This window comes from Apium graveolens, chromosome 9 (assembly GCF_009905375.1).
Source record: "Apium graveolens cultivar Ventura chromosome 9, ASM990537v1, whole genome shotgun sequence".
Taxonomy (NCBI): domain Eukaryota; kingdom Viridiplantae; phylum Streptophyta; class Magnoliopsida; order Apiales; family Apiaceae; genus Apium; species Apium graveolens.
This window is the reverse complement of record NC_133655.1, coordinates 106,070,259-106,092,060: the sequence shown is the minus strand read 5'-3', so window position 1 is coordinate 106,092,060 and position 21,802 is coordinate 106,070,259. Positions and strand designations below refer to the sequence as shown.

General features: G+C 31.0%; 1 protein-coding gene and 1 long non-coding RNA gene across 9 annotated transcripts; one reads left to right on the top strand and one right to left on the bottom strand.

Moving 5' to 3' along the window:
• Positions 1-1,909: 1,909 nt before the first annotated feature.
• LOC141687014 (uncharacterized) lies at positions 1,910-7,289 on the top strand. Of its 6 annotated transcripts, none has more exons than XR_012560895.1 (4): positions 1,910-3,434; positions 5,497-5,574; positions 6,723-6,831; positions 7,041-7,289. XR_012560895.1 is itself a non-coding variant. In XM_074492152.1 (2 exons), the coding sequence occupies exon 1, from the start codon at positions 2,437-2,439 to the stop codon at positions 3,424-3,426; it is 990 nt and encodes a 329-aa protein (XP_074348253.1). In that variant the 5' UTR covers positions 1,910-2,436; the 3' UTR covers positions 3,427-3,434; positions 4,433-5,386. The 6 variants fall into 6 exon arrangements, 3 of the variants coding, with proteins under 3 accessions (XP_074348253.1, XP_074348252.1, XP_074348251.1); XR_012560894.1 differs by having other exon boundaries at positions 5,396-5,574; XR_012560893.1 differs by lacking the exon at positions 5,497-5,574 and having other exon boundaries at positions 1,914-3,434.
• Positions 7,290-19,210: 11,921 nt separating this feature from the next.
• LOC141686867 (uncharacterized) lies at positions 19,211-21,547 on the bottom strand. Of its 3 annotated transcripts, none has more exons than XR_012560833.1 (5): positions 21,254-21,547; positions 20,204-20,322; positions 20,068-20,119; positions 19,661-19,742; positions 19,211-19,474 (listed from the first exon to the last, which is right to left on the bottom strand). It is a non-coding gene; the product is annotated as an uncharacterized LOC141686867 (long non-coding RNA). The 3 variants fall into 3 exon arrangements; XR_012560834.1 differs by having other exon boundaries at positions 21,312-21,547; XR_012560832.1 differs by lacking the exon at positions 21,254-21,547 and having other exon boundaries at positions 20,204-21,247.
• Positions 21,548-21,802: the final 255 nt, after the last annotated feature.

Here is a 21,802-nt window from a genome sequence, read left to right as displayed (position 1 = left end):
TGTACTATACGATATAAAACATTTTACCCTTATTGTGAATACTGAATACGTGGTTATGTGCATATACGTTATACGAGTCGGGTTATCGGATTGGGTTAACTAGGTTCTAGGATATCAAGCATGTCGGTATAACTGATTAGGTTATTCTATTACTGTAGATCCCAGTCGAGTCTCGTGAGGATCGAAGTCAGCGTAAAAGCTTATGTTAAAGCGTTGCAAGGCAAATATCCCTGACCATTCTTTTACGGTTGTGTACATATGGATAAACTGTTATTTTATTCTCGTACATGAACAGAAACGTTTTTAAGTTACGTATCCCCTGTAGTTATAACTAATCGTTTTAAACCTATTTTGGGGAAAAGTAACTTCGAAAGGTACCTATCTCGAATGAAAATGATTTGTGAACCAATTTTACGTGTGCTGTTAAATGAACGGTTTTAAACTGAGATAGATACAAGTGATTTGAAAACTGGATAAAACGGTCAGATATTGGATACATAGGGGCCAGAGTGGCCTATTGAGGTGGCGTAAGAGGTTAACTCGGTTGCCCGCACTACATAACGGATTAGTCCAGCAGGTCAGAGACCTAGCTAGTCTCTGAGTTCCGGAACATGTTTATGGGATGGCGGTTGGAGCCGTCTGGTGTTGATAGCCTGATCAGCTGTCTTCACATATCCATTATGTATCTGATTTGGCTTTGTGATTCTTGTAAGGGAATAAGTGATTTGTACAGTTGAATAACAATGTGAATAGCATGCTAAAATTGGACTCTGGTGTTTACATAACACACAATTACAATTGTTTTATAAAGAGCATGCTAGTCAGTGATATCCAGTTTCTTTTATCGATGTTCATTTACTGTTGTTCGAAATGATTTACAGGTTACTGATTTCATGCTGATTTATAGTTCTGTTCCTATAACTGTTTACTTTACTGTTTTTATCTTGATATTCATATGTTGGTACTGCTGAGCGATTATATGCTCACCCTTGCAACCTCTTATATACATATCGCAGATGCCTAGAAGACCTATCAGACCTTGGTAGAACAGAGTCTCAGCCCCTTCCAGACCTGACTCCTTTGAGGTAGTTTGTATCTGACCATGTGCGGTCTGATGAGTTGCTGAATAAGTTTAGTGTGTCAGATTTTTAAATAAATGGTTTGTAATAGTGAGCAGCTTAAATCATACTTGAACCTGGATCGGATCTTGGTTTTGGGGGTGCGTCAGTATATTAATAATAATCTTGTAGTTTATTTTTTGAGGTTTTCTATGTTTGGTGACGTCAACTCCTGACCCCGGGGTTGATGCCGTCACAGTTGGTATCAGAGCTACAGGTTCAAATCCCTAATTTAGGTTAAGGATCGAGTCAAAAAGGTATAGGTATTGTGTCCTAAGGTGTAAGTCAGCAATTCATTTAGAGGAGCAAACCTAAGAGTCAGTCGAGGGTTCCGAAGGCGTTACCCTGACATCCATTGATATTTTGATAGAACTGCCTTAACCTTATTGTGTCTTTCCTGTATATTTATATTTTTGGCAGTGGCCCATAGTGATATCCAATTCTCCATCCCGGGAGAACAGATCTGATTCAGACAGTTCAGACTCAAAGAGGACCCTATACGTTGTAGCTGAGGAGACTCCATTGCCTCCCCCGCCAGTGCCTCCGTTTGTACCGAGAGATATGTCAGGACATAGTGCCCGTCCTCGTTGGGTACATAGATCGGTATCTGCTGTTTGAGATTTTCCACCAGGTTGTGGACCCAGCTCTTCTTTCTCTAGACCTCTAGTTCCTCCTTCTACTCCTACAGGTACCTCCTCCCCAATTTCATATCATGTTCATCGGGCGGTGAACAGATCTTTTATTAAAAAGCAGAGCCCGAAGCTGGTCGTTCATCTTCATCGAGTGCCAGTTGGACCCTTTCAGGGCATCCCTCTCCCTTCACCCGATATCCAGACCCGAGTGAGGACTTTGACTCAGACTGCTGTTGAGCGAGTTAGGTCTATTGACCCTTTTATTAGCTCTGAGTTTGGGATCATTCAGTACCCGGACTTCAGTACCCGGACTTGGTTAACTGGTTGGTGTTCGAGTTACACACTATTGATGGCAGTGGCTAGAGCAGAGTTGTAGCGGTGATAGATAGAGCTCAGATTTGGTTCTTCAGGAGATCTGTAGTTATTTTTTATTTGTATATTATGTTGTTGTAGTTTGTAGCAGTAGCTGGAGGCCGTATATCAGCCAATTTTATTGTGTACTTGGATAGTTTAGTAGTTGGATATAAGTTGTATTAGTTGGATTTCTTTGTTGTTATATTGTAGCTTGCTTTGTTATATTGTAGCCAATTTTATTGTGTACTTCACACTGGTTTGTAACAGCTCCAAACGGATCCGGGTCAGAGCTGAAAAACCTAAATCGTTTTTGTTTGCAATTTTGAATTGAAATGCTGCTATCTCTGCCCGGAAACAACACACTTTACTCTATTTTCAAATTTTACCCACTAGCCAAAACTAATTGCATTCCCAATTTTCACAAAACCCTAACCCTAAATTTGAAAATGGGAACTAACTCAAAAAGACCCATGTGCCCTTCTTGTTCAAAGCCCACCAGAACTTGCTTATGCAATCGCTTCAAGACTCCAATTCTTGACAATGCTGTTGCTGTTACCATTTTTCAGCACATTTTGGAGAAGGATCACCCCCTCAATTCCACTAGAATTGCTGTTTTGGGCCTCAAGAATCTTAGTGTAAAATGGGTTTCTGATGTTAATTTTCAAGCCCATTTCGATATTCGGATGTTTCGAGATGATGGTGTGGGGAAAGATGGGTTCTTGATTAATGAGAGTAGTAGGCATGTAAGTTGTTTGAGTTTTAGTATTGAAAAGCATGGGATTATTAGTTGTTTTAATAGGAAAATGTTGGGAGTGAATGGAAAAGAGAAGGTTGATTTTGATGATTTTGTGGATGAGAGGTTTCCCGTTGATGCGTTCGAGAAAGGTTTTGTGGTAAAAAAGGTGCATGAAAGGGAATTTGATGGAGAAAGTGTGAATGTAGAGTCTGAAATGGAAGTTCCTGCTGGTTCTGTTTTGCTTTTCCCGAGTGAAAAGGCGATTGGTCCGGAGGAGATTGATTTTGAGGTGAGGAACTTGATTGTATTGGACGGAACATGGGCTAAAGCTAAAAGGATGTATAATGAGAATCCTTGGTTAAAGTCATTGCCGCATTTGAAATTGGATTTGGATAAGCTGAGTTTGTATGGTGAAGTAAGAAATCAACCAAAGGCGGGATATTTGTCCACTATTGAAAGCATTGTATATGCACTTAAGGCTGTGGGGGAGAATTCTGAAGGCTTGGATGGACTATTGGATGTTTTTGCATCCATGGTCGGTGACCAGAGGAGATGTAAAGATGAAAGATTGAGCACTGAAGATTAGGCCTTGAGGTATATCTTCACAATTTTAATTTGTAAGAGATGTGATGTTATTGAAGGAGGTACTTTAATTAGAATCTCTACTGTCCAAACATTAAAAAAAATTGAGAGGAACATTAATATAATAACGGGTAATCATCAAACACATGATATGTATCGGGTTGGTCACTCATTGCAAATTTGACTCAATTTAGTCACTAATTTAAAATTTTCTATTGACCTAGTTAGTGAAAAGTTAAAATTTTGTATCAACTTAGTCATTCAAAAATGATCTCATCTATACGATTTTTCAAATTGGTGACCTAATTGAGTCAAATTTGCAGTGAGCGACTCAATTGATACATTTGGACAGCAGAGTCATGTATATGATGATTAACCCATATATTAACGTAAGCTTTACTAAAAATTTAAGGAAAGCATATTTTAATAATTGGATTGTTCTGTATTTTAGAACTGGATTCAAGATATGGAACTTGTAAGAAGACAGCTTCATATTACATAGAGCATCCACGAAGGTTATATGTAATGCAACACCAGAAATACTAATAACAATTTTACATTTAATGCAGTATGACTGTATGGGACTGTATGACTGTATGAGTGATATAATATATCAAATCATATTTGAAACTCTCTTGCTAATAAAATTTGAGTTGGTTTATTTAGTATTTTTAATTAATTACATTAGTTATAAAACTATAAACTGAATATTGTCCGATAATCAAATTATTGATATTATTTGCAATTAATACAAATATACATTCTTTGAGGAACCATAACAGGTAATTAATATTACTTGTCATTGTGTACACTTGCACATCATCAAATTTTAGGCAAAAAATATTTATGCGCACATGATTTTCGTTCTTTATGTTACACTTTTTTCTCTTGATATACTTTACATTGTTCCTCCATTATGGCCATTTTCATAGTCTTGTTTCATTATTTGGCTTGTTAATCATATCTTAATTACTTAGGGATGGACTTTAAATACACAATAATTAGAGCAGGTGATGCCAATCAAGGTAGAGATTACGCGGAATTGAAAGCAAGTCAACAGAATATTTATAAGGCTAACAAGACGGTGTTTGATTATATATTGGAGGAAAGCTAGGCGGTTAGAGTTTTTCTGTACACTAAATTTTTTGAATGCAACTTGATGTTACGTAGATTGACAAAGCTGAATCAAATTGGTAAGCCATAATATAGGTTAATTTTAGTAAACTAAGATTCAGTTCAGAGTTTCTATAACTATTTTATAGAAATAACGTTGCAAAATCACCATTCCAATGCGTTGCTATAGTTAGTCCTATAAATGCGTAAATGGATAGCTGCTCCTATATTTAGGACCAAATATAACTATAGCTATCTTTTCCGCATCATTAAATAACTATAAATGAAATAATTGCTGGTATGTTTTAAATAAAATTTGGGAGAGATATAAAATTTAGGTTTATTTGGAAATGTTTGGTTGCAAAATGAAACTAGCATTGGAGTTGAAGTTCTATTATAACACCAAAGTACACTTTTTGATCTCAAATTATAGCAATGTTATAGTCATTTTAGCTTTAGAATTGGACTTGCTCTAATATATCTATACATACACGAGTTGATTATCCAAATCTGTAGTGGGTAAATTTTATTAATTTATTTTTTAGCCATAAAGTCCACAAAAAAAGGTATAAACTTAAAAGGGCTGAAAGTCCATAAAATTAGTCCAAATAAGTTGGACCAGAAACACGTTAAAGTCCATTCAGTATGACCCACAAATATATTAATATCCTATGCTAGAAGGTTCTTTAGGTTTTTATGCACTCTTATAAATACATGTTGTATACTAATTAGGAGTCGTGCCTCCACAAAAATTCTAAGTAGGAGTCATGCCTCCACAGAAATTCTAAGTGATAAAATTTATCTCACCAATAATAATTATTGATTCTCTTAAAGAGTTTCCCTAATATATCTCATATCAGGTATCCCCGAATGAATTTTCCAGCTATATTCTTTGCATTCAAGATACATTTATATATTCATATACGTATTTATTTCGGATGGACATTTACTCTCGCACCAGAATTCACAACGACGACTACTCCCTATATAATTGCATACACGCTTTCGGTGAACAGAGCAGTTTTGAAGATATGTCCAGGTAAAGTCTTTGATAAAGAGACTGACGTGAGGTACTTAATTTCTAGATATATAATTTGCAATTATAATATACTTCCAAAAAAATCATGTATACATGTTCCATTATAATTCGATTGAATTGAACCGAACCCATTTTTGTATTTGTTTTTTATGTGATCTTTTTGTTTTTGCTAAATTAAATCAAATACCCCATTTGATTCTATTTAAAGACTTGTTTGGTTTCAAATTTTGAAATAGATTTTGGTTTCATCAAATTCATGTATGTAAACTAAAAATAAATTGGAAGTTTCTAAATTCTCTTTTCAAGATTTGATCTACAAGTTTGTAAATAATCGGGTTATTTTCCAAATTTTATGTAGATTTGATGCCACTTCTCATTTCAAAATATATTTTTTCTGTAAATTTCATGCTTATTTAATACAGATTTTCTTTTTAAAATAGACATATCATATGTTTCTAAGATCTTTAAATTGATTTGTAAAAAGTTGCAGAGAATTCACATATCATTTTTTTATATGCGGTAAATAATGAAGAAAATGCTCTAAAAAATATACATGCAGGTAATATTTTTTTTATATTAGTTGAAGTTACCGAAAACTTACTTATATTATTTAGATATATTTATTTATCTCTGTTATAGATGTAATAATGATCCATTTCTCATTTTTTTTCAAATCGACTTGTTTTAATAATAACCAAAGACTAAATTGCTCTTTGGGTACATGAAAAATAAATATTTTACATGGAGATGTCTAAATTATAATTTTAGCCATATGCTTGGCTAGTTTTTTTTATTTCTTTTTTTACTAACGAAGGGGCTCTGGGTCAACTCCACTAGGCTGTAGCTAACGTCGTTAGTTTATTTGTTTGGGATGTGTAACAAAGTAACTTTTCTGATAATGTTAATTATCTATACCAGTCAAGAATTTGATATGCGTAACCCGATAATTAAAAGTTCAGTTCTTCGATGAAACTTGTCACCAATTTCCAGGGACAGCTTCAACACTTTTTTGCATATTAAGCCTTTTATGCTGTTCTTTCTTTCTTTCAGTTGCATTGCTACATCTACATATATCTGCATTCCTTTTATTCCTTCCGTTGGGTTTATTTTTCATCATGTCGAAGCCTTTCTAATGTTTCTATATACAGGTCCGGTACTTTCCTCATCACAATATAGACAGACGTACCTGGTGTTCATTGTATGGTGCACAATTCAAATTCAGAACCTTACCGTCGCAACGATTTTCCCAGTTGTATGGTATATTTCTCGTATCATTTTCATCTCCGGTGCCTAAGAAGAATTATTTATTCCACTACTATCAGATTATTTAGATAATCCATCTATTTTTACTTTTCCACTACAAGTTGAAGATTTTCTTTCCAAAAAATTCTGCTCTGAAATCTTAGCTTTATAAAGTTCAATCCAAGATGGTCTAATTTTTCTGTGCTGCTGATTCCATTTTTCAGGCCTTCTGAATCATGAGGTGCTAGAGACAACGCAGGGTTAGCCTAATGTTTAACTGCTACTCGAAGACTATTACCACCAGCAGATTGCCACCTAAATTTTGGTCATTCCATATTACTTTGTGATGTACAAACAATACCAGTCTCCTCTCTACTTTTCTCGCTCGCAGGTGTAACAGGCTTAAACTTGTCGAATCGCAAAACTTTAAGTTTCTACTTTCAGCAATACCAAGACCTACTTTATTTCTTAAATCATATTCTGATACTTCTAGTGCACCTTCATCAACCTTAAACCCCATTTTCGTACCATCATTTTATATGTATCATCTCCACCAAGGGTCTCCGATGCTTAAGAGTCAAGACCTTATATCCAGAAGAGGAATCAAGTGTTGGAAAAAATTGGAGAAAAGGAATACACCTTTTTTGTATATATTATATCTAAAGAAAGTAAACAAAGTAGTCATATTTTATAGGCTTTACAAAACACACTAAAACAAATCACTACTCCCTCATTCCCAGAATGTTGTTCCCGTTTTGAATTTTTGTATTGTTCATGATAAGTCATTGATTACTAATTTACGTCTAATCTATAATATCAAACATAATTATGAGTGATTTTGTTGGATTAGTATTCATGAGTACTTTAATACAATGAACTTTTTATATTTAATACTAATACAAAATTAAATATATTAATAATTAAAAAATATATTAGGCAAACATGTATAACACAAACAGAAAATGTTTTTAGGGACGGATTTTTTTTTAATCTGTGAAGGTTGAGAATCTTTTGGTTTTGAATAATCATAATTCGTTCTTTTGACATGACACTTGGCTTTCCATAACTACTACCATCAGCAAATTGGCACTTGAGTCTTGGTTGCTCCATATTCCGGTACAAGTTATTTAGTTGTTTGGATAATTTTACCTATAAATTATTTATAAGGTGATAACATGTTGGGTTAATTATAACTTATAAGTTATAACTTTTTTGAAATAAAATTAAAACATAAATTATAAATTACATTAGTTAATAATTTTAATATATTAATATAAAATAAAAGGAGATTATTTTAAAACAAAGATAATGACCTTAGAAAAAAATTATATAATACACAGCATTCATCTCGACGAAATTTAAATTATATTATTGATTCGGGTTAAAAAAATAAGACTTAATATAATTATATCGATTTAATTTGGCCGGTATAATGGTTTCGAGTTAACACAAAATTATATGATTGAAACGGGTTGAAACAAAATTAAAATTAAAAGATGACAAACTATCATTTAAAAAATTTAAATGAAAAAAATTTTAAATTTACAATTTTCATCAAATTAAATTAAAAAATATATATAATTTAAAATTAAAAATATTTCATGCAATCACACAGTTTTAAGCCTTACAAGCATAAAACAGTAAATAAGGAAGAAAACTAAATGGGTTGAACAGAAAATGAAGAATGAAAACGAAAATGTTAGAAATTCTAACTTTCTGCATTAAAAATTGGCTTAAATATGGTCTATGGCTTAATTTGCCAAACACTACACTCATGACAGGATGGTGCTTAAAGTTCAAATGAAGCTCAAGAATGACCCCCAAACAGGCCCTTAGTCTTGTCAAATACCGTAACTTTTAATTTTTGGGTCCAAAACGCCTACAGCCCCGAAATAGTGTCTCATATACTCATTGCATACGTCGAAACAAAAGACGTATCGTATACTCATTGCATACGTCGAAACAAAAGACGTATCGTCAGATGTGTCATATCAGAAGCAGCATCATCTTGGAAAGGCGTGTCGAGAAGATACGCCAATAAAAAATCCAAACAAGGAGACTAATATACACCTTAGCTGGAGACAAATTGGCAGGCAGATACGTCAGTATTAGTTCCAAACCCCTTTATTTCAAACATTTACATGAATAAAAGTAAAGTAAAGAACCGGATTGCAACACCTTTTTATTTCAAACATCCATAGTCATTGGGAGCATTTACAGATTGTAAAAATATGGGAGTAAAAGTAATTCTCTTTAATTTGACAAGAAGAATTAACGAAGGCTTGATCATCCAAAAGAGTCTCTGCACTAATGTCGTGATACATACATGTTTATATGAGTAAAAAGTGGTGAAGTACTAGACATGCATTTGTGATATAGCTTGGAAATATGCGTCACGCATAAAAGCGTGTCTAGTGGATATTCCGGGCAATAGTTACGAAAAATCGGTATATTGGCCATAGTATCCTCTTTTTCTAGGTATTCTGGGTATTCTTTCTTAAGTTTTTAATTTTAAATATATACATACAAGTTATAGCTGTAAGTTGTTCAAATGTTTGTACATAAGTACTCTGCTTAAAAGCATCTCAGATGCATGAGCCCCAAGTTCATGATTTTTGGAACCCAATTTTACGCCATTTAGGTAAAAATCGGTTTCTTAGAAAAGTTGTCCAATTAAAAATTGTAGATTTACCTCAATCCCCCTCTCTCTCTCGCCCCCCGTCAAAACTTGTAACCTCCTTCAAACTGACCCCCGTAAATTGGCAATTTGAATTGTGCATCAACAAAGTAAGTGTAACGTCCCGAGACATCGGGGAGATTTGGGATGTTTAAAGGCTACCTGCGTCTCTTTCGGGAGCCTTGTAAATTGTAATGGGCTCTTGGGGCGCTTTTTGTTTACGAAGCTGAGTGCTTCATTTTTATTTCGGACTTAAATCAGTTATGTTCTCCTGCTAATTGCTTTCAAACAAGAATTAATGGTAAGTCCGTGTGAATGAAGACTACGACTCAGGTATAAATTCTTAAGACTATATTGTGTACCTACAATTTAACTATTAAAAATGACTTTGCTCCAGTGGCCATTAAAATTGTATGTTGTTACTTGTATTGTTTTATTCTAATTTTGATACTTGGTTGTTTTATGATCATGTATTGAGATGGATAAAAATCAATATTTGATCTTGACGTGGGTATAACAATAATGTTTTAAATCTTTGATTGTTATTGCTTCTTTGGTTTAAGTGGTTGCCTGCTGTTTTATGAATGAGTCATATATGTACAGAGACTAGTGAATGAGTCATATATGTACAGACACTAGTCCTGGTGATTGGGAGCTTGGTTGAATAATATCATATTACAATCTTATCAAAATGCTCTTATATATTAATTTTACAATCTGTTTATTTTTTGTTTCTATCATGTTCAATATATTCAAGTATTAGGTAACTCCTTGTAAGAAGTATTAGGCAACTCATTTGGTTGTTGTCCGGTTGTTCCTAGTACTTCAGTTCTATAACCCTAGTAATTGATTTTTTAGTCTCTTTCTAATAAAATTTTTATCGTTATCGATTCTTGCTAATACGATATTTTTATCGTTATTGATTCCATGATTGTTATCTTTTCTTGGTAAGTTTTGATTTTAATTTTGATTGGTTTAATTATGTTCACTACCATTACGATTACCAAATTGGTGCTAGTTTGTTTATTTAAAAAAAAAAAACTTATTGTCCTTTTATTAGTTTTTAGTAGGGGCATTTAATTTTCAGTTCTAATTTTAAATATGATAATTGTTTTTTAATGAAAGGTTTTGTTTTCAAATTTTGAATATGAGTATTAATGTTGATTTTTTTTATTATGTATTGATTGTGTAATCCGCTGATCTTAAGTGATTGACTTGTTGCTATAATTTTGCTCTGATTGGTAGTAATTGCTCAATTTAATTGTTGATGTCATAATTGTTGGAGTAATTTTGGTATTTACTTAAAAAGGGAGTTCCAAATCTAGAATCTAATTAATTAATTTTTAGATATTTTAATGAGTGCCTTGATTAAATGCATTTATGGGTGGCCTATTTGTGGGCATAATTTTGGCCTTTTAGAGAAAATCTTGTGGCAATTATGGGACTTGTTTTTTGCCAATTTATGGGACTTGTTTTGTGCCAATTTATTGGGCTTGCTTGTGTCTAACTAATATTTTTGGTTAGATTTTATGTTATTATTATGTAATATATATTTGTATTTGTTTTATAATTTTATTAATCGTTTTTTAATTTTTTTGTATTTTTTGTCTCCTTGGTTTTATTTTCAGGATGGTACGAGATTTAATAGGGGTCATCATATCAGATTCAAAACTCAATTATCAATCAAATTCTCGGATTACAAGATAATGTTGAAGATTTTCGAGATTTCCCGCGCAATATCAGATTCTAGTTTATACTTAGTATTGTATAAAAAAAAAATTAGTGGGTACTCTTTTTCCCCTCATGAGTTTTTTTTCCACTGAGTTTTACTCTTGAGGGGTTTTAATGAGGCCTAATTCTGGGTTATCTGATCGAACATTAAAGTGATATTGCCTAAGTTTCCGGTAGCACATGTTTGCTTTTTGGTTAGATTATATACTTTGATGAATGAAAGAAACTCTGTCCCTCCGGATTGTATTCTTGATTTTTATCAATGAAAATATTTATATTTCTGCAAAAAAAAATGTTTGTAAACATCAATAACCTTTTAGAATTTGACGGTGACTCTCAAGCAGAGCTGTTCGCGAACCGAGTCGTTCGCGAACAAGCTCGAGCTCGGCTCGTTAAGGGCTCGGTTCGTTAAGGGCTCGAGCTCGAGCTCGAACACAAAAATGTGTTCGTTAAGAAAACGAGCTCGAGCCGAGCTTTTGGTATGGTCGGCTCGAGCTCGGCTCGAAAAAAAAAATTAAAAGAAAATTATTTTTTATATATTTAATTATTATGAATTTTATTCAGATTTTTTATAAATATTTTTAAATTATTGAACTATACGAATGTCAAAATATATATTTTAGTAATTTGAAAAAAATCAGATATTAAAAATTAATTTTTTAATTTGATATTTTAATAATTAACAAATGATTTGACTACTACTTGTAACTAGTATTTATTTCCTGATCGGTGTTTCGATTTTTTGAAATTATTTATAAATGATCCAACCGTACGGATGTCAAGATCTATATATTTAAGTGATATAATAAAAAATTTAGAAAAAATAAATATATTTGTTTTGCTATTTTAACAGTTAACTAGTAGTTTGACTAGTACTTCTCCCATAATAATGTTTCGATTTTTTAAAAAATATTTATGAATGATCAAACCGTACAGATGTTAATATCTATATATTTTAGTAATATGACAAAAATTTTAGAAAAAAATAAATGTATTTGATTTGTTATATTAACAGTCAACAGGTGTTTTGACCTTTACTTGTAACTAGTGTTTAGTCTCATATTAATGTTTCAATTTTTAAAAAATATTTATGAATGATCCAACCGTACGGATGTTAATATCTATATATTTTAGTGACATGATAAAAATTTTAGAAAAAAATAAATTTATTTTGTTTGTAATTTTGACAATCAACCAATTGTTTGAATAGTACTTAGAACTAGTGTTTAGTCTCATATTAATGTTTTAATTTTTTTAAAAATATTTATGAATGATCCAACCGTACATATGTTAAGATCTATATATTTTAGTGACATGACAAAAGTTTTAGAAAAAAATAAATGTATTTGGTTTGTTATTTTAGCAGTCAACCATTGTTTTGACCTTTACTTGTAACTAGTGTTTAGTCTCGTATTAATGTTTTGATTTTTTAAAAAATATTAGATGATCCAACCATGCGGATGTTAATATCTATATATTTTAGTGACATGATAAAAATTTTAGAAAAAAATAAATTTATTTTATTTGTTATTTTGACAATCAACCATTTGTTTGAACAGTACTTGTAACTAGTGTTTAGTCTTGTATTCATGTTTTGATTTTTTTAAAAATATTTATAGATGATCCAACCGTACGGATGTTAAGATCTATATATTTTAGTGATATGACAAAAAATTTAGAAAAAAATAATTGTATTTGATTTTTTATTTTAACAGGCAACCGGTGTTTTGACTTGTACTTGTAATTAGTGTTTAGTATCGTATTAATGTTTCGGTTTTTTTAAAAATATTTATGAATGATCCAACTGTACGGATGTTAAGATCAATATATTTTAGTGATATGACAAAATTTTTAGAAAAAAATAAAAGTATTTGGTTTGTTATTTTAACAGTCAACCGGTGTTTTGACCAGAATTTTTTAATTCAGCTCGGCTCGGCTCGGCTCGTTTTGATGGAGAAAGCTCTTGTTCGGCTCGTGTTCGGCTCGGTTCGACTCGACTTGATTTTGTTCGATAAAAACTCTTGTACAGCTCGTTCGTTAACGAGTTCGAGCTCGAACACATGTTTTTGTTCGTTAAGAAAGCTCGGCTCGGCTCGGCTCGTCAGAAAAAAAATTAAAGCTCGGCTCGGTTCGATCAAAACTCGGCTCGGCTCGATTCGTGAACAGCTCTACTCTCAAAGGTCCCTTCTTCACGATAATAATAAAATATTAGCCGAAATGTTTTTAAAATTATAATTTAAACATCTCTGTACAAAATAATTATTTTACATATACCTAAAATTTTGTCATAAACAAATTAGTCATGATTTTAAAAACCATAAATTTTTATCCTCCCTCTCTTGAATGGTGAAGAAATATATGTAAATAGGTAAAAACAATCTCTTCACACTTTTAATAGAGAAAAAATAGATTTTATCATAGATCATATATAGTGTTTTAATTAATACTAACTTATAACCCGTGCAATATATGGTATTTTTTTAAAAAATATTTTTAAATGTACATATATATTATTTACTTATGATGTTGCAAATATTGTTTTTATTTTAATAGTTTGTTGTAATTTTGTTGTAACAATTTGAGGAATATACGAACGTGAAATTTAATTATTACAATTATGTGCCTGATTGGGGCACTCATTCTCGGGCCCATTTTTGTATTACTTTCTCCGTACCAACCATTTGTATATAGATGGTTTGGTTATGGAGGACAAGAAAAATATTAAACAAATATTACTTTCGATCAGTGTTCTAAAAATTCCTGATTTAACTGATTAATCCTCGATTAATCCTCGCCTGCAAGGTACTCAACTGATCCGTTTTTGAAATCCGATTAATCCTTACGTATTTTTCTTTATTGGAGTATATATAATTATTTATTAAAACTAAAATACTATACTCATATAAATATGAATAATTATAGAAATTATGATATAATTAATATATATTTATTAATAAATAACTAATTATAACCATAATAATATATTAAATATAATTTAATAATATAATACAATTGATTTTTACTCCGATTAATTCTCAATTTTTAATTAACCCCAAATCGATAACTCCACCGATCTTCCCTGATTCCCGATTTTTATTTTGATAGATAGTGGGATGAAAGTAGAGATGCACAAAAAGTTCGGGCCCGAAAATCTGGCCCGGTTCGATCCGGTCAAAACCCGATCACGCCCGGCCCGGTCAAAGCCCGACCCAGTCCCGGCCCGGGCTTCGGGCCTCGACGGGCCCTATATTTTTAGGCTTCGGCCCGGCCCGGCCCGGTTAAAAGCCCATGCTTCGGCCCGGTCCGACCCGATTAAAAATCCGAAAAAGCCCGGTTATAATATGATTATTCTAATATATTTTCTTATATATTTATAAATTCACATTTACTATAAATATAAATAATACTTTAAACACATATATATTTACATATTTGTGATTAATAATATTATTTATATACTTCGTTGCATAAATAATGAAAGAAGATATAATAAGTACATTATATATATTTGGATATCATTGTTATCATAATTATTATAAAACATATTATTTTATAAATATGTTTATTTTTTGCTGAACTTAAATCTTTTCAAGGAAATAATATTTTCATAAAATATTCCATGTAAACTGATACATTTTTATGATGATATAGTTGCTAATATATGTATTTTTCGGAATCTCTAATAATACTCGATCCTATTTAAATTAGAAAAAAGCCCGTCGTGATCCGATTCGACCCTAAAAAAGCCCGGTTAGGCCCGCCTCGAGGGCCCAAACGGGCTCTGACATTTTCGGAAAGCCCGGCCCGGTCAAAGTCAAAGCCCGAAAAGCTCGGTCCGGTCAAAACCCAGCCCGGTGGGCCTTTTGTGCATCTCTAGATGAAAGAGAAAAGGAAAATGTAAAAAGTTGGTAAAATGGGGAGATCAATCAATATATAATGAGTATAGTGGAACATATGGTTGATGTAGTTGACTTTTTATATTATAAAATACTAGACTATAGCCCGTGCGATGCACGGACTGATTATAATATTCGTAATTTTATTATTTTATAAAAAAAAATTATAAAATACCATAATTATATATTATTCAGATTAACGAAATTAAAATATTTACGTATATTTTTGTATGTATTATATTATTGAGGAATTCAAAATTTAGATATATAAAATCTTAAAAAGTCCTTATATTAAAGTCTATATAGGTCGCTTGAAATATTGAATAACAATGGTGTATGTGGATTTGGTATTTTTTTAATATTTTTTTTTATTTATTAATTATTTTGTTATATTATGATATGAATTATTAAAATTAATTTTGGAAATGTTTGGTTTCTTGTAGAAAAGATAAGAAAGAACTTGAGTGAAATTAGAAATTAGGTTGAATAATAATTCATAGAGTTTGTAGTTATATCGGATACATCATTTATTTTTGGAAGGTGTTAACATACATTTTAGGAATGCGATAACCAATCGACCAAACGAAATCATGTTTCGCTTATAATAATATAATATAGATTTCTACTTTTGGTATGTTTTGATGCCATTATAAGAGTATCTCCAAGGCTATTAGCTAAATTTATTAGCTAAAATAGTACAAAATAGATATTATATAAAATTTGTTTAATACGTAAGCAATTGTACTTTAGTGCTATTAGCTAAAATAATTAGCTATATTTGAAAAGAGTTTTATTGTTATTTTCAAATTTCAACAATTATATTAAATGATTATTTTTAACATATATAGTTGTGAATAAATTATTAATAACAAACTAATTATTTTTTTAGTGAATAGAAGTGAAACTAAAATATTAAATTAATTAAAACATATTTAAGGATATTATTCTTATAATATAAACATTTGAAGAATTAGTTAAAATATTATGTTTAAATATTATAAAATGTTTAACTAATTTTATTATTATATTAGTTTATTAATAAATTTAAAATTATAAAATATATATTAAAATTATTATATAAGTATTTAATGAAATTTGGTTAACAATGAAATTTTTTACAGTTTTTCGTAAAATAATTTCATACTTCAAATAAAATTAAAATAATATATATATATATATATGTGTGATGAACAAGTATATACATCTAAATGCCCTAGGCTAAAGCGGGAGAATTCTTCATTTTAGAGGTAAATAAAGTTGGGATAGAGTTTTTTGGGAGGGAAATGAGGTTGAGTGAATATAGATGATGGTGCTTCAATTAAGAAATGTAGCGTGCTTGTTTATCGACATCTAAAAATATATCTAACATGTATCTTCGTCGGAGTTCTATTTTTTATATATTATTTATATTTTTGAAATTATAGTTGTCATGCCGGTTTTATTGCTAACTAGTGCATCCCCTTGAAGATGCTCTAACCACCAGACGGTGAATCTAATATGAATAGTTCGCCATGGGGGATTTGATCATCAGATAAGGTGCGCATTATATAGGATAAAAGGTTGCAGTTTGAATTTTTAGCACAATCACTACTATAATTTTATTTTCTTCGAGATTATTAGTGTATATTTCATCCGTCCTCTTTTCAGTAGTCACATCGGGGAAATTGTACTCAAATAGTTGTCACATTCCTATTCTAATACATTTGTATCAGAATTTTCCAATGTCTACCCCTCTATTCCTATTTACAATATTTGACTAGGTAACTAATACACAAATCAAACTCAATGTTTAATGCAATAATCAGTGGTACACATGTAAATAATTTAATTTTTTTTTTTTAATATGTGTGGTTTTTTACAAATGTGAAAACTAAAAAGGGAAGAAGGGAGTATTATATAGTTTTATCCCGAGGTCATTATCCAGGTTTTTAAATAATCTATCTTTTATTTTATATTCATGTATCAAAATTATAATTCATTCATCTAATTTATAATTAACTTTTTAATTTTGTTTCAAAAAAATATAACTTATAAGTTATATTTACCAAGCATATTATCGGCCTATAAGTAATTTATATATAAAATTATCCAAACACTTAAATAACTTATAAGTTTCGATTTTCATATCACTTATAAAGACAATTTTCAACTTTAACTCATACGTTACATTTTTTACGAAATCCCAAATAGGTATTATATATAGTTGAATATCTAATCATATTCTTTCTACTATTATATTATTGTGTTTGAATAGTAGTAGAACAATGCAATTTTTTTATATTTATGATTTGTTAAATCTCCAAATATATCCAATCTAAGATTGTATTAGAACATTATATCGTAATTGGTGTTTGAATGGTTGTAGAACAATATAATTATTTTCTATTTGTGATTATACTAAAAATATACTCATTCTTACTCCTTTATTTTTTTGTGGTACTTGATCAAAATTTTGGGTAAAAAATCACTTACATTATTTATAAAGTATATAATTAAATTTTTACGAATTAAAATCATTTGATAAAAAATTTCATATATATTACTAAAGTTTTTGTTGTGCAAGACATGCTTGTACTATAACAAGACTAAGTCAAATTGACAACCCTAAGAATTAGTTGTATGATAACCTAAATTTGTATTTTGTATTGTATTACTCGATTCTGTAAAATCTTAAAAATCAGACTGAAGTATTTTTTCCGTAAACAGTCTCAATCCTAAAAATAAACTCTGGAAGAAGATCAAGAAGATCATGCCTCAGAGAAATTGTGAAGAAGTTTGGAGTTGAATGAATCTGTTTTTGGAAAAACATTCTAAGTCAAGATATCTATAAGTCACAAATCAAGTCATATAGAGAAGTCATTCGAGAACTCCAGAATGACTTATCAAGAAGTCCAAATTGGCCTATCGAGAAGTCCTAGAGATATCGATAAGTCAAATGAAGATATGAAGATATCAACAAGTCACTTTGCATATAGAGAACTCAGAGATATCGACAAGTTCAAATGAAGTCATAAAGATTGGAGATATCGACAAGTCAAATATTTCATTAGAGTTCCCAGAGATATCGATAAGTTAATATGCCCATAGAGATCTCAGAGATATCGATAAGTCATTTCTACATGTAGAGTTTTGGAGACCTCGACAAGTCAAAGTTTCCTCGAGAACTTAGAGACCTCGACAAGTCAAAACTACCTCGAGAACTTAGAGACCTCGACAAGTCAAAGCTACCTCGAAAACTCAGAGACCTCGACAAGTCAAAACACTTAAAGAAAACTAAGAGATCTCGATAAGCCATTATACTTATCGAGGTGTCAGTTCTTTATAGATCAAACTGGAGATCTCGATATGAAGCTCAAGTACAGAATGCAGACAAGTTAAATATTTAAGATTATCAATCAACAAACGATCTACTCAGTTAGATTGAAAAGTCTACAAAAGCAGCTTGAAGAGTACAAGATCAAAAGCCAAGATTAACTGACAAAGGAAAGTCACATATCAACAGGATTTGCAAAGATACACTAAAACAAAAATGGAAAGCTTTAGAGATAACTCAAAGTAGGGTTTAGTACATTCTATTGCATGTTGTGTAAACCTATGTTTACTAATCTATAAAGTAAACACTGGTCCTTTACTTTTAATTGTATCAAACAGATCTAGCACTACTAGAAAAAGGTCAATAGACATCAGTTCACAACTGATGTCTATCTTATTCAAAATCGATGAAAAGGAATTTTTTTCACATCGATCAAAAACCGATGTGAAATGTCACCCCAGACGTCAGTTCTATATATTTCACATCGGTCCAAAACCGTTGTAAAATGTTATCCTATACATCAACTCCTTCAAAATACTGATGTCTAATATGTACATAGACATCGGTTTTAGACGATGTCTCGTTAACAAACATTAGCTATAAGTTCATGTTTGGTTACTTTAAAACTAATGTTAAATGCTATATTTTACTTGCAGAATATATATGGACTCCGAGGACTCCAATTAAAAGGTATACTCCATAGAACTTTACTCTATATACTAATATTAAATATTTGGTTGATCTAAACATATACATTCCAAAAAAAATCCAAAAACAAAAACCAACAAATGCTATTGTATTTATATAACCAAAACATAAATTACCATTAATTATTAAACCAATCCAAAGAATTTTAGTATACTAACAAAAAAAATTAAAAACATGATTTTCAAGATTACTACATTATCAAAGCATATTGCAGCTAGTTATATCATCTTTATTTTTCCTATCACGAGATTGCCTCCTTGGTCAAACGCATTGTAGCAGCCTTTGGTCCCTTGAGCTTTTGATTGAATCCACTGCTTCTTGGTTTAACATAACCTGCATGTTCAAATCAATGCGTTTAATGTAGGCTTGTTTTGATAACAATGGTCCTCCGTAATTATATTTTATATACAGTGCATTAATCAGTATAATGAAGCTCCTTTCTAGTTTCGTATTAACTGAACAACACATTTCCAGAAATATTACAAATGTATGCAGACTTACCGAGTGACAAAGTCATACCTATTATTCGGAAATGGTAGTCTTTTCGAGGTTAACATATTAGCGTGCATGCTTAGACTCAGGGAACCTTAGTCATATGAATCTGTTTAAATCAAAAGCATGAAAAAATGTAAATCCTTGAGAACTTATTGGAGATGAAAAAGATCAACAAAAAATAAGAATAATCTGTTTTGCGATAGTTTGTAATTGGAAGCACAGCCGATAGAAGTCCATGTCAGGTGCATAACAAATATAATTCTATATGTGTTAAAATTTGTGAAAGATGGAATCAACCAACAGAAAATCTGTAAAACAACACAAAAAGATATATTTTACTTTTTTATACTATCATTCATGCTTGTGGCAAGTTTAATATATAAACCTATTGTATGTGCTTATGTAATATAAACAGAAGTCAATAAATTCACCTGCTCCTGCAATATCATCATGCTTTTGCTCAGTTGTACTCCACACTTCTCCCTGTACATAACAATCATTGTTTACATACATGCATCATATACACAACTAATGCAGCCTGCATCATACAAATACATAAATTTATACCTTTGCTTCAGCTGATTTCTTTGCCTACAAAGTCGTACCTATTATTGGAAAAGTGTAGTCATCTCAGGGTTAACACATTTGCGCGTGTGCTTAGACTCAGGGAAGGTTCATCCTCTGATCTGTTTTAGACAGAGTCAAGTCAGCTATTAAGAAAAAATCATGAAATTAAAACAACTATTAGCGGTAATGTATTATAAGTTTCTACTCTCGATATTCATTAATCATAAAGCCCATATCGCAATCATAAAATAAATCTCAATCAAGCAAAGATCACAAAGAGTAAACGAGGACTCTAGGATGCTTATGCATTATACAAACCAAATAAACGTCAAAGAGCATTATTTTCCATTTTAAAGATAAACTTATCAAAATTAAATTATTAAAAAAATGCATTTATAAAGATTTAAGTATATAGGCACCAAAATTATATAAACGTCAAAGAGCATTATTTCCTAGTGATTAAAAAATGCATATATAAATAAGTATATAGACACCAAAATTAAATTAAATAAAATAACATCAATGGACAAAAGGTCTCAAATACCAAAAAGAACACCAGGCAACACTAAGGTTCTAAGCAATCAGGATGCAAAAATACATGTGCACATAAAATAAGATATTTTACAAACTGAACACAAAGATTTAGGTACAAACAAGAATTGCAATAACCAATAAATCATAAATAAATAAAGAACTAAACTACCATCCAAAATTAGGGTTCCAGGCATTTTAAATGAGGAACTGAATAAATACAAAAGTATACATATACACATAAAAATAAAAACTTTATAAAATTGAAAAAGATGAAGTGCCGAGAATTGCAATAAGTAGATGCAACCACAACCATTCAAAAATAGGGTTCTAAGCCTCATGGTTCAAGAAATGAATAGACATAAATATATGGACAGACATACATAAAAATAAGAACATTAACAAACAATAATTGCAATATAACAAATCTTGAATTAAAACAAAAAAAAGAACAAAAATAAAATAAAATAAAAGAATAATTGACACTTAAAAATTAGGATTCAATTTGTGTTACATAACTCGATTATGCTTCTCAAAGTTTGTAAAGAGTTAATTAGAGCTTGTAGAGGCTCCATACAATCTTCTAAAGACCCGATTAGATATTGTAGAGCTTAGGGCTCAATTAGAGAGTAGAGATGAGTGTGTGCTAATGAGATGGAAGAAGAGAGAAGCCGTTCAGGGTGAAAGAGAGGAGAGAGAAGGGTTGGAGGGAGAGAGGAGAGACAGAATGGTTGGAGGGGGAGAGGAGAGAGAACAGGTGGGGGAGAAGGGGAAAATTGATGATGGAGCGCATAGGGAGATATGAGGAGGAATAAATTTAAACCAAGTACAAAATGTTTTTTTGTTACAAAAGAGGAGGAATTATTCCCGGGTCTTGTATTTTATTTTTTTTAAAAAAATTTCATATAGACAACGGTTGCTAAAGAACCGATATGAATTATAGACACTAACATCATTCATTAAACAATCGATGTGAAAATGAATTTTTTAACATCGGTTGTGAAAAAACTGATGCGAAAGCTATTTTTTTATATTTGAAAAAATATATTTAGACACGGGTTTTTTCAA

Coding starts and splice junctions, on each gene's coding strand:
- LOC141687014 (XM_074492152.1), top strand. CDS start 2,437: ATGCTGCTATCTCTGCCCGGAAACAACACACTTTACTCTATTTTCAAA.